At 55.8% G+C, this 12,500-nt stretch overlaps 2 protein-coding genes across 2 annotated transcripts in view; both read right to left on the bottom strand.

The window, feature by feature from the left end:
* Positions 1-11,872, bottom strand: part of LOC127925719 (F-box/WD repeat-containing protein 7-like) — an 18,558-nt gene extending 6,686 nt beyond the window's left edge. The window contains exons 1-4 of the mRNA XM_052510807.1: positions 11,863-11,872; positions 11,493-11,719; positions 9,929-10,139; positions 3,421-3,592 (exon numbers count right to left, since the gene is read on the bottom strand). Coding sequence (XP_052366767.1) covers positions 3,421-3,592; positions 9,929-10,139; positions 11,493-11,719; positions 11,863-11,872 — 620 coding nt within the window. The remainder of the gene's footprint in view (positions 1-3,420; positions 3,593-9,928; positions 10,140-11,492; positions 11,720-11,862) is intronic.
* A 411-nt stretch (positions 11,873-12,283) lies between these two features.
* LOC127925723 (F-box/WD repeat-containing protein 7-like) overlaps positions 12,284-12,500 on the bottom strand; it is a gene marked incomplete at its 5' end in the record, with an annotated part of 6,564 nt that continues 6,347 nt past the window's right edge. Inside the window, one exon of the mRNA XM_052510822.1 lies at positions 12,284-12,500. This exon is cut by the window's right edge and continues 95 nt beyond it. Coding sequence (XP_052366782.1) covers positions 12,410-12,500 — 91 coding nt within the window.

Here is a 12,500-nt window from a genome sequence, read left to right as displayed (position 1 = left end):
GGTGTTAGATGCCCTGGAGAGAGGAGAGAGGAGAGAGAGGAGGGTTACCAGTCTGGTGTTAGATGCTCTGGAGAGGAGAGAGAGGAGGGTTACCAGTCTGGTGTTAGATGCCCTGGAGAGAGGAGAGAGGGAGGGTTACCAGTCTGGTGTTAGATGCCCTGGAGAGAGGAGAGGAGAGAGAGGAGGGTTACCAGTCTGGTGTTAGATGCCCTGGAGAGAGGAGAGAGAGGAGGGTTACCAGTCTGGTGTTAGATGCCCTGGAGAGAGGAGAGAGGAGAGAGGGAGGGTTACCAGTCTGGTGTTAGATGCCCTGGAGAGAGGAGAGAGGAGAGAGAGAGGAGGGTTACCAGTCTGGTGTTAGATGCCCTGGAGAGAGGAGAGAGGAGGGTTACCAGTCTGGTGTTAGAAGCCCTGGAGAGAGGAGAAGGAGGGTTACCAGTCTGGTGTTAGATGCCCTTGAGAGAGGAGAGAGAGGAGGGTTATCAGTCTGGTGTTAGATGCCCTGGAGAGAGGAGAGAGAGGAGGGTTATCAGTCTGGTGTTAGATGCCCTGGAGAGAGGAGAGAGAGGAGGGTTACCAGTCTGGTGTTAGATGCCCTGGAGAGAGGAGAGAGGAGAGAGAGGAGGGTTACCAGTCTGGTGTTAGATGCCCTGGAGAGAGGAGAGAGAGAGAGGAGGGTTATCAGTCTGGTGTTAGATGCCCTGGAGAGAGGAGAGAGAGGAGGGTTATCAGTCTGGTGTTAGATGCCCTGGAGAGAGGAGAGAGAGGAGGGTTATCAGTCTGGTGTTAGATGCCCTGGAGAGAGGAGAGAGAGGAGGGTTATCAGTCTGGTGTTAGATGCCCTGGAGAGAGGAGAGAGAGGGAGGGTTATCAGTCTGGTGTTAGATGCCCTGGAGAGAGGAGAGAGAGGAGGGTTACCAGTCTGGTGTTAGATGCCCTGGAGAGAGGAGAGAGAGGAGGGTTACCAGTCTGGTGTTAGATGCCCTGGAGAGAGGAGAGAGAGGAGGGTTACCAGTCTGGTGTTAGATGCCCTGGAGAGAGGAGAGAGAGGAGGGTTATCAGTCTGGTGTTAGATGCCCTGGAGAGAGGAGAGAGAGGAGGGTTATCAGTCTGGTGTTAGATGCCCTGGAGAGAGGAGAGAGAGGAGGGTTACCAGTCTGGTGTTAGATGCCCTGGAGAGAGGAGAGAGAGGAGGGTTATCAGTCTGGTGTTAGATGCCCTGGAGAGAGGAGAGAGAGGAGGGTTATCAGTCTGGTGTTAGATGCCCTGGAGAGAGGAGAGAGAGGAGGGTTACCAGTCTGGTGTTAGATGCCCTGGAGAGAGGAGAGAGAGGAGGGTTATCAGTCTGGTGTTAGATGCCCTGGAGAGAGGAGAGAGGAGAGGGTTATCAGTCTGGTGTTAGATGCCCTGGAGAGAGGAGAGAGGAGGGTTACCAGTCTGGTGTTAGATGCCCTGGAGAGAGAGAGAGGAGGGTTACCAGTCTGGTGTTAGATGCCCTGGAGAGAGGAGAGAGAGGAGGGTTATCAGTCTGGTGTTAGATGCCCTGGAGAGAGGAGAGAGAGGAGAGGGTTATCAGTCTGGTGTTAGAAGCCCTGGAGAGAGGAGAGAGAGGAGGGTTATCAGTCTGGTGTTAGATGCCCTGGAGAGAGGAGAGAGAGGAGGGTTACCAGTCTGGTGTTAGATGCCCTGGAGAGAGCAGAGAGAGGAGGGTTATCAGTCTGGTGTTAGATGCCCTGGAGAGAGGAGAGAGAGGAGGGTTACCAGTCTGGTGTTAGATGCCCTGGAGAGAGGAGAGAGAGGAGGGTTACCAGTCTGGTGTTAGATGCCCTGGAGAGAGGAGAGAGAGGAGAGGGTTATCAGTCTGGTGTTAGATGCCCTGGAGAGAGGAGAGAGAGAGGAGGGTTACCAGTCTGGCAATCTAGCCCTACAGGCAGCAGCATCTCTTCAATAATGTAGCCCTACAGGTAGCAGCATCTCTTCAATAATCTAGCCCTACAGGTAGCAGCATCTCTTCAATAATCTAGCCCTACAGGCAGCAGCATCTCTTCAATAATCTAGCCCTACAGGTAGCAGCATCTCTTTAATAATCTAGCCCTACAGGCAGCAGCATCTCTTCAATAATCTAGCCCTACAGGCAGCAGCATCTCTTCAATAATCTAGCCCTACAGGTAGCAGCATCTCTTCAATAATCTAGCCCTACAGGTAGCAGCATCTCTTCAATAATCTAGCCCTACAGGCAGCAGCATCTCTTCAATAATCTAGCCCTACAGGCAGCAGCATCTCCTCAATAATCTCTTTAATAATCTAGCCCTACAGGTAGCAGCATCTCTTCAATAATCTAGCCCCACAGGCAGCAGCATCTCTTCAATAATCTAGCCCCACAGGCAGCAGCATCTCTTCAATAATCTAGCCCCACAGGCAGCAGCATCTCTTCAATAATCTAGCCCTACAGGCAGCAGCATCTCTTCAATAATCTAGCCCTACAGGCAGCAGCATCTCCTCAATAATCTCTTTAATAATCTAGCCCTACAGGTAGCAGCATCTCTTCAATAATCTAGCCCTATAGGCAGCAGCATCTCCTCAATAATCTAGCCCTACGGGCAGCAGCATCTCTATATAATCTAGCCCTACAGGCAGCAGCATCTCTTTAATAATCTAGCCCTACAGGCAGCAGCATCTCTTCAATAATCTAGCCCTACAGGCAGCAGCATCTCTTCAATAATCTAGCCCTACAGGCAGCAGCATCTCTTTAATAATCTAGCCCTACAGGCAGCAGCATCTCTTCAATAATCTAGCCCTACAGGCAGCAGCATCTCTTCAATAATCTAGCCCTACAGGCAGCAGCATCTCTTTAATAATCTAGCCCTACAGGCAGCAGCATCTCTTCAATAATCTAGCCCTACAGGCAGCAGCATCTCTTCAATAATCTAGCCCTACAGGCAGCAGCATCTCCTCAATAATCTCTTTAATAATCTAGCCCTACAGGTAGCAGCATCTCTTCAATAATCTAGCCCTACAGGTAGCAGCATCTCTTTAATAATCTAGCCCTACAGGTAGCAGCATCTCTTCAATAATCTAGCCCTACAGGCAGCAGCATCTCTTCAATAATCTAGCCCTACAGGCAGCAGTATCTCCTAAATCCTCCACTCTGCAGTCACCAGGTCTCTGACCCTCTCCCCCCGTGGGTCTCATTTCATTACCTGATCCTCCACACCACTCCCCCTGATCCTCCACACCACTCCCCCCGTGGGTCTCATTTCATTACCTGATCCTCCACACCACTCCCCCTGATCCTCCACACCACTCCCCCCTGTGGGTCTCATTTCATTACCTGATCCTCCACACCACTCCCCCTGATCCTCCACTCTGCAGAGCCACCAGGTCTCTGACCCTCTCCCCCTGTGGGTCTCATTTCATTACCTGATCCTCCACACCACTCCCCCTGATCCTCCACTCTGCAGAGCCACCAGGTCTCTGATCCACTCCCCCGTCGCCAGGCTCCACAGCTTCACTGTCCCGTCATCTGATGAAGAGACCACCAGGGAGCGAGAGAACTGGAGACAGGTCACTGCTGACTGGTGCTTATGGGGACCTGGAGAGGAGGGGGACAGGGAGAGAGGAGGGGGACAGGGAGAGAGGAGGAGGGGAGAGAGAGAGGAGGGGGAGAGAGGAGGAGGGGGGCAGGGTGACGGGGAGAGGACAGGGAGAGAGGAGAGAGGACAGGGAGAGAGGGGAGAGGACAGGGAGAGGGGGGCAGGGAGAGAGGAGGGGGACAGGGAGAGAGGAGGGGAGGAGGAGGAGGAGAGGAGGAGGGGAGGAGGGAGAGAGGAGGAGGGGGCAGGGTGACGGGGAGAGGACAGGGAGAGGGGGCAGGGAGAAGAGGAGGGGGAGAGAGGAGGAGGGGGAGAGAGGAGGAGGGGGAGAGAGGAGGAGGGGGGGCAGGGTGACGGGGAGAGGACAGGGAGAGGGGGGGCAGGGAGAGAGGGGGGCAGGGAGAGAGGGGGCAGGGAGAGGGGGGCAGGGAGAGAGGGGGGCAGGGAGAGAGGGGGGGCAGGGAGAGAGGGGCAGGGAGAGAGGGGGGCAGGGAGAGAGGGGGGGCAGGGAGAGGGGGACAGGAGAGGGGGGACAGGGAGAGAGGGGGACAGGGAGAGGGGGGACAGGGAGAGAGGGAGGGGACAGGGAGAGGAGGGGGACAGGGAGAGAGGGGGAGAGACAGGAGAGGGGACAGGGAGAGAGGGGGGGACAGGGAGAGAGGGGACAGGGAGAGAGGGGGACAGGGAGAGAGGGGGGACAGGGAGAGGGGGACAGGGAGAGAGGAGGGAGGAGGGGGCAGGGAGAGAGGAGGAGAGGAGGGAGGGGGAGAGGAGGAGGGGGAGAGAGGAGGAGGGGAGAGAGGAGGAGGGGGGCAGGGTGGCGGGAGAGGACAGGGAGAGGGGAGCAGGGAGGAGGGGGCAGGGGAGAGGAGGAGGGAGGAGAGAGGAGGAGGGGAGAGAGGAGGAGGGGGGGCAGGTGACGGGGAGAGGACAGGGAGAGGGGGCAGGGAGAGAGGGGCAGGGAGAGAGGGGGGCAGGGAGAAGAGGGGGCAGGGAGAGGGGGCAGGGAGAGAGGGGAGGAGAGAGGGGGGGACAGGGAGAGAGGGGGGACAAGGAGAGAGGGGGACAGGGAAGGGGGGACAGGGAGAGAGGGGGACAGGGAGAGAGGGGGGGACAGGGAGAGAGGGGGGGACAGGGAGAGAGGTAGTTAGTTATCGGAGAACTGTAGACAGGTTAGAGCTGATTGGTTCTTCTGTGCATCTAGAGATATGATACATACAGTTCATTCAGGAAGTATTCACACCCACATTTCTCCACAGTTTGATGTTTTACAGCCTGAATTAAAAATGGATTAAATGGAGATGTTGTGTCACTGGTCCACACATGTCTCGAGTCAATCAGTATTCAATCCCTTTTGTTATGACAAACCTAAAATAAGTTCTGGAGTAAAAATGTGCTCAACAAGTCACATAATAAGTTGCATGGATTCACTGTGTTCAATAATGGTGTTTAACATGATTATTAATGACCTCCTCATCTCTGTACCCCACACATACAATTATCTGTAAGGTCCCTCATCTCTGTACCCCACACATACAATTATCTGTAAGGTCCCTCATCTCTGTACCCCACACATACAATTATCTTTAAGGTCCCTCATCTCTGTACCCCACACGTACAATTATCTTTAAGGTCCCTCATCTCTCTACCCCTCACATACAATTATCTTTAAGGTCCCTCATCTCTCTACCCCACACATACAATTATCTGTAAGGTCCCTCAGTAGAGCAGGGAATTTCAAACACAGACCAGAGAAGTTTCCCACAGCCTCACAAAGCAGGTTGAAGTTATTCATTATACTGTGGATGATGTATCAATACACCCAGTCACTACAGAGATACAGGTGTCCTTCCCGACTCAGTTGCCGAAGAGGAAGGAAACCACTCAGGGATTTCACCACGAGGCCAAAAGTGACTAAAACACAGTTAAAAGCTAACAAATTGTTTAAAGATCAATTGATCAATAATAAGATAGATAACGGACGTGTCTTGTGAGGCTTCACCTTGATACAAACAGAGAACGCCCCCTCCCAGAGAACGCCTCCCGCCCCCTCCCAGAGAACGCCTCCCGCCCCCTCCCAGAGAACGCCTCCCGCCCCCTCCCAGAGAACGCCTCCCGCCCCCTCCCAGAGAACCACCCCGCCCCTCCCAGAGAACACCCCCGCCCCCTCCCAGAGAACACCCCGCCCCCTCCCAGAGAACACCCCCGCCCCTCCCAGAGGACACCTCCGCCCCTCCCAGAGGACACCTCACACCCCCGCCCCTCCCAGAGAACACCCCCGCCCCCTCCCAGAGGACACCCCCGCCCCTCCCAGAGGACACCTCCCGCCCCCTCCCAGAGGACACCTCCGCCCACTCCCAGAGGACACCTCCGCCCACTCCCAGAGGACACCTCACACCTCCGCCCACTACCAGAGAACACCTCCGCCCACTCCCAGAGAACACCTCCGCCCACTCCCAGAGAACACCTCCGCCCACTCCCAGAGAACACCTCCGCCCACTCCCAGAGAACACCTCCGCCCACTCCCAGAGAACACCTCCGCCCACCCCAGAGAACACCTCCGCCCACTCCCAGAGAACACCTCCGCCCACTCCCAGAGAACACCTCCGCCCACTCCCAGAGAACACCCCCCTCGTCTCCTTCTGATTTACACTGACCTTCAGTACCCCCTACTGACATTAAAGCAAACAAACACACACACCCCCTGTAGACATGGACTAGAGAGGACTGACAGTAGAGGGTGTAACCTCGCCTTGCAGCGTGTGGAGACACTGTCCTGTCCCTATATCCCAGACCCTGACAGTAGAGGGTATAACCTCACCTTGCAGCGTGTGGAGACACTGTCCTGTCCCTATATCCCAGACCCTGACAGTAGAGGGTGTAACCTCACCTTGCAGCGTGTGGAGACACTGTCCTGTCCCTATATCCCAGACCCTGACAGTAGAGGGTATAACCTCACCTTGCAGCGTGTGGAGACACTGTCCTGTCCCTATATCCCAGACCCTGACAGTAGAGGGTGTAACCTCACCTTGCAGCGTGTGGAGACACTGTCCTGTCCCTATATCCCAGACCCTGACAGTAGAGGGTGTAACCTCACCTTGCAGCGTGTGGAGACACTGTCCTGTCCGTATATCCCAGACCCTGACAGTAGAGGGTGTAACCTCACCTTGCAGCGTGTGGAGACACTGTCCTGTCCGTATATCCCAGACCCTGACAGTAGAGGGTATAACCTCACCTTGCAGCGTGTGGAGACACTGTCCTGTCCGTATATCCCAGACCCTGACAGTAGAGGGTATAACCTCACCTTGCAGCGTGTGGAGACACTGTCCTGTCCCTATATCCCAGACCCTGACAGTAGAGGGTATAACCTCACCTTGTAGCGTGTGGAGACACTGTCCTGTCCCTATATCCCAGACCCTGACAGTAGAGGGTATAACCTCACCTTGCAGCGTGTGGAGACACTGTCCTGTCCGTATATCCCAGACCCTGACAGTAGAGGGTATAACCTCACCTTGCAGCGTGTGGAGACACTGTCCTGTCCCTATATCCCAGACCCTGACAGTAGAGGGTATAACCTCACCTTGCAGCGTGTGGAGACACTGTCCTGTCCGTATATCCCAGACCCTGACAGTAGAGGGTGTAACCTCACCTTGCAGCGTGTGGAGACACTGTCCTGTCCGTATATCCCAGACCCTGACAGTAGAGGTGTAACCTCACCTTGCAGCGTGTGGAGACACTGTCCTGTCCGTATATCCCAGACCCTGACAGTAGAGGTATAACCTCACCTTGCAGCGTGTGGAGACACTGTCCTGTCCGTATATCCCAGACCCTGACAGTAGAGGGTATAACCTCACCTTGCAGCGTGTGGAGACACTGTCCTGTCCCTATATCCCAGACCCTGACAGTAGAGGGTGTAACCTCACCTTGCAGCGTGTGGAGACACTGTCCTGTCCCTATATCCCAGACCCTGACAGTAGAGGTGTAACCTCACCTTGCAGCGTGTGGAGACACTGTCCTGTCCGTATATCCCAGACCCTGACAGTAGAGGGTGTAACCTCACCTTGCAGCGTGTGGAGACACTGTCCTGTCCCTATATCCCAGACCCTGACAGTAGAGGTGTAACCTCACCTTGCAGCGTGTGGAGACACTGTCCTGTCCGTATATCCCAGACCCTGACAGTAGAGGGTATAACCTCACCTTGCAGCGTGTGGAGACACTGTCCTGTCCGTATATCCCAGACCCTGACAGTAGAGGGTATAACCTCACCTTGCAGCGTGTGGAGACACTGTCCTGTCCCTATATCCCAGACCCTGACAGTAGAGGGTATAACCTCACCTTGTAGCGTGTGGAGACACTGTCCTGTCCCTATATCCCAGACCCTGACAGTAGAGGGTATAACCTCACCTTGTAGCGTGTGGAGACACTGTCCTGTCCCTATATCCCAGACCCTGACAGTAGAGGGTATAACCTCACCTTGTAGCGTGTGGAGACACTGTCCTGTCCGTATATCCCAGACCCTGACAGTAGAGGGTATAACCTCACCTTGCAGCGTGTGGAGACACTGTCCTGTCCCTATATCCCAGACCCTGACAGTAGAGGGTATAACCTCACCTTTGCAGCGTGTGGAGACACTGTCCTGTCCGTATATCCCAGACCCTGACAGTAGAGGGTGTAACCTCACCTTGCAGCGTGTGGAGACACTGTCCTGTCCGTATATCCCAGACCCTGACAGTAGAGGTGTAACCTCACCTTGCAGCGTGTGGAGACACTGTCCTGTCCGTATATCCCAGACCCTGACAGTAGAGGGTATAACCTCACCTTGCAGCGTGTGGAGACACTGTCCTGTCCGTATATCCCAGACCCTGACAGTAGAGGGTATAACCTCACCTTGCAGCGTGTGGAGACACTGTCCTGTCCGTATATCCCAGACCCTGACAGTAGAGGGTATAACCTCACCTTGCAGCGTGTGGAGACACTGTCCTGTCCGTATATCCCAGACCCTGCCAGTAGAGGGTGTAACCTCACCTTGCAGCGTGTGGAGACACTGTCCTGTCCGTATATCCCAGACCCTGCCAGTAGAGGGTGTAACCTCACCTTGCAGCGTGTGGAGACACTGTCCTGTCCGTATATCCCAGACCCTGACAGTAGAGGGTATAACCTCACCTTGCAGCGTGTGGAGACACTGTCCTGTCCGTATATCCCAGACCCTGACAGTAGAGGGTGTAACCTCACCTTGCAGCGTGTGGAGACACTGTCCTGTCCGTATATCCCAGACCCTGACAGTAGAGGGTGTAACCTCACCTTGCAGCGTGTGGAGACACTGTCCTGTCCCTATATCCCAGACCCTGACAGTAGAGGGTGTAACCTCACCTTGCAGCGTGTGGAGACACTGTCCTGTCCGTATATCCCAGACCCTGACAGTAGAGGGTATAACCTCACCTTGCAGCGTGTGGAGACACTGTCCTGTCCGTATATCCCAGACCCTGACAGTAGAGGGTATAACCTCACCTTGCAGCGTGTGGAGACACTGTCCTGTCCGTATATCCCAGACCCTGACAGTAGAGGGTATAACCTCACCTTGCAGCGTGTGGAGACACTGTCCTGTCCGTATATCCCAGACCCTGACAGTAGAGGTATAACCTCACCTTGCAGCGTGTGGAGACACTGTCCTGTCCGTATATCCCAGACCCTGACAGTAGAGGGTATAACCTCACCTTGCAGCGTGTGGAGACACTGTCCTGTCCGTATATCCCAGACCCTGACAGTAGAGGGTATAACCTCACCTTGCAGCGTGTGGAGACACTGTCCTGTCCGTATATCCCAGACCCTGACAGTAGAGGGTATAACCTCACCTTGCAGCGTGTGGAGACACTGTCCTGTCCGTATATCCCAGACCCTGACAGTAGAGGGTATAACCTCACCTTGCAGCGTGTGGAGACACTGTCCTGTCCGTATATCCCAGACCCTGACAGTAGAGGGTATAACCTCACCTTGCAGCGTGTGGAGACACTGTCCTGTCCGTATATCCCAGACCCTGACAGTAGAGGGTATAACCTCACCTTGCAGCGTGTGGAGACACTGTCCTGTCCGTATATCCCAGACCCTGACAGTAGAGGGTATAACCTCACCTTGCAGCGTGTGGAGACACTGTCCTGTCCCTATATCCCAGACCCTGACAGTAGAGGGTATAACCTCACCTTGCAGCGTGTGGAGACACTGTCCTGTCCGTATATCCCAGACCCTGACAGTAGAGGGTATAACCTCACCTTGCAGCGTGTGGAGACACTGTCCTGTCCGTATATCCCAGACCCTGACAGTAGAGGGTATAACCTCACCTTGCAGCGTGTGGAGACACTGTCCTGTCCGTATATCCCAGACCCTGACAGTAGAGTCAGCGTTGCCAGACACCAGGATGTTGTTCTTTAGTTCCATACCGCTGGTCAGTGATTGGTGGCCGGTCAGCGTGTGGACACACCCTCCCGTCACTACGTCCCATACCCTGATGGAGGTGTCCAGAGATCCACTGACCACGTAGGTACTGTCAAACTGGGGGAGGGGGAGGAGGGGGAGAGGAGGGGGGGAGAGGAGGGGGGGGAGAGGGGGGGGGAAGAGAGGAGGAGGAGGAGAGGAGGAGAGGAGGAGGGGTAGGAGGAGGAGGGGTAGGAGGAGGGGTAGGAGGAGGAGGGGTAGGAGGAGGAGGAAGAGGAGGAGGGGTAGGAGGAGGAGGGGGTAGGAGGAGGAGGAGGGGTAGGAGGGAGGGGGAGGAGGAGGGGTAGGAGGAGGGGTAGGAGGAGGAGGGGGAGGAGGAGGGGTAGGAGGAGGAGGGTAGGAGGAGGAGGGGTAGGAGGAGGGGTAGGAGGAGGAGGGGTAGGGAGGAGGAGGGAGGAGGAGGAGGGGTAGGAGGAGGAGGAGGGGTAGGAGGGAGGAGGAGGGGTAGGAGGAGGAGGAGGGGTAGGAGGAGGAGGGGTAGGAGGAGGAGGGTAGGAGGAGGAGGGGTAGGAGGAGGAGGGGTAGGAGGAGGAGGGGTAGGAGGAGGAGGGGTAGGAGGAGGAGGGGGAGGAGGAGGAGGGGTAGGAGGAGGAGGAGGAGGGGTAGGAGGAGGAGGAGGAGGAGGGGTAGGAGGAGGAGGGAGGAGGAGGGGTAGGAGGAGGAGGGGTAGTAGGAGGAGGAAGGGGAGGAGGAGGGTAGGAGGAGGAGGGGTAGGAGGAGGGGAGGAGGAGGAGGGGTGGGAGGAGGAGGAGGAGGAGGGGTAGGAGGAGGAGGAGGAGGGGGAGGAGGAGGAGGGGTAGGAGGAGGAGGAGGGGTAGGAGGAGGAGGGGTAGGAGGAGGAGGGGTAGGAGGAGGAGGGGTAGGAGGAGGAGGGGTAGGAGGAGGAGGAGGAGGGTAGGAGGAGGGGTAGGAGGAGGAGGAGGGGTAGGAGGAGGAGGAGGGTAGGAGGAGGAGGAGGAGGGGTAGGAGGAGGAGGAGGGGTAGGAGGAGGAGGAGGGGTAGGAGGAGGGAGGAGGAGGGGTAGGAGGAGGGGTAGGAGGAGGAGGAGGAGGGGTAGGAGGAGTAGGAGGGAGGAGGAGGGGTAGGAGGAGGAGGAGGGGTAGGAGGAGGAGGAGGGGTAGGAGGAGGAGGAGGGGTAGGAGGAGGGTAGGAGGAGGAGGAGGGGTAGGAGGAGGGGTAGGAGGAGGAGGAGGGGAGGAGGAGGAGGAGGGGAGGAGGGGGGGTAGGAGGAGGAGGGGTAGGGAGGAGGAGGAGGGGTAGGAGGAGGAGGAGGGGGAGGAGGAGGAGGGGTAGGAGGAGGAGGAGGGGTAGGAGGAGGAGGAGGGGTAGGAGACTCTGTTAGTGTGTCCCTTCAGGGTGTGTGTGTTGTAACCACTACCTGTCTGTCTCAGGGTGTGTGTGTGTTCCTACCTGTAGTGAATAGACTCTGTTCGTGTGTCCCTGCAGAGTGTGTAGACAGGTCTCTGTCTCCGGGTCCCAGACTTTCACCATGAAGTCGTATCCTCCACTGACCACCCTGCGGCCGTCATACTGGACACACCGCACTGCCGCCACATGACCCGTCAGGACGTGGAGACACTCGCCAGAATCTACGTCCCACAGACGCAACGTAGCGTCACGGCTACCGGGCCACAACCCTGGGGGTATTGAGTTGGAGTGTCTGGGTGTGCGTAGGTGTGTGTGTGTGTGTGTGTGTGCGTGCGCGTGCGTAGGTATGTGTGCGTAGGTGTGTAGGTGTGTGTAGGTGTGTGTAGGTGTGTGTGTAGGTGTGTTAACTCACTGTTTGTCATACAGGTGTATGCAGCGTACAGTAGAGGTATGTCCATACAGGGTGTGTGTGTGTAGGTGTGTGTGTGTGTGTGTGTGTGTGTAGGTGTGTGTGTGTGTGTGTGTAGGTGTGTTAACTCACTGTTTATCGTGCAGGTGTATGCAGCGTACAGTAGAGGTATGTCCATACAGGGTGTGTGTGTAGGTGTGTGTGTGTGTGTGTGTGTGTGTGTGTGTGTGTGTGTAGGTGTGTGTGTGTGTGTGTGTAGGTGTGTTAACTCACTGTTTATCGTGCAGGTGTATGCAGCGTACAGTAGAGTGTGTATGTCCATACAGGGTGTGTGTGTGTAGGTGTGTGTGTGTGTGTGTGTGTGTGTGTGTGTGTGTGTGTGTGTGTAGGTGTGTGTGTGTGTGTGTGTAGGTGTGTTAACTCACTGTTTGTCATACAGGTGTATACAGCGTACAGTAGAGGTATGTCCATACAGGGTGTGTGTGTGTGTGTGTGTGTGTGTGTGTGTGTGTGTGTGTGTGTGTGTGTGTGTGTGTGTAGGTGTGTTAACTCACTGTTTGTCGTGCAGGTGTATGCAGCGTACAGTAGAGGTATGTCCGTACAGGGTGTGAACACACTCTCCGCTCTCTGCGTCCCAAACC

Source organism: Oncorhynchus keta, unplaced genomic scaffold, assembly GCF_023373465.1.
Source record: "Oncorhynchus keta strain PuntledgeMale-10-30-2019 unplaced genomic scaffold, Oket_V2 Un_contig_6160_pilon_pilon, whole genome shotgun sequence".
Lineage (NCBI taxonomy): Eukaryota > Metazoa > Chordata > Actinopteri > Salmoniformes > Salmonidae > Oncorhynchus > Oncorhynchus keta.
The sequence above is the reverse complement of the archived record's forward strand: the minus strand, read 5'-3'. Positions and strand labels throughout refer to the sequence as shown.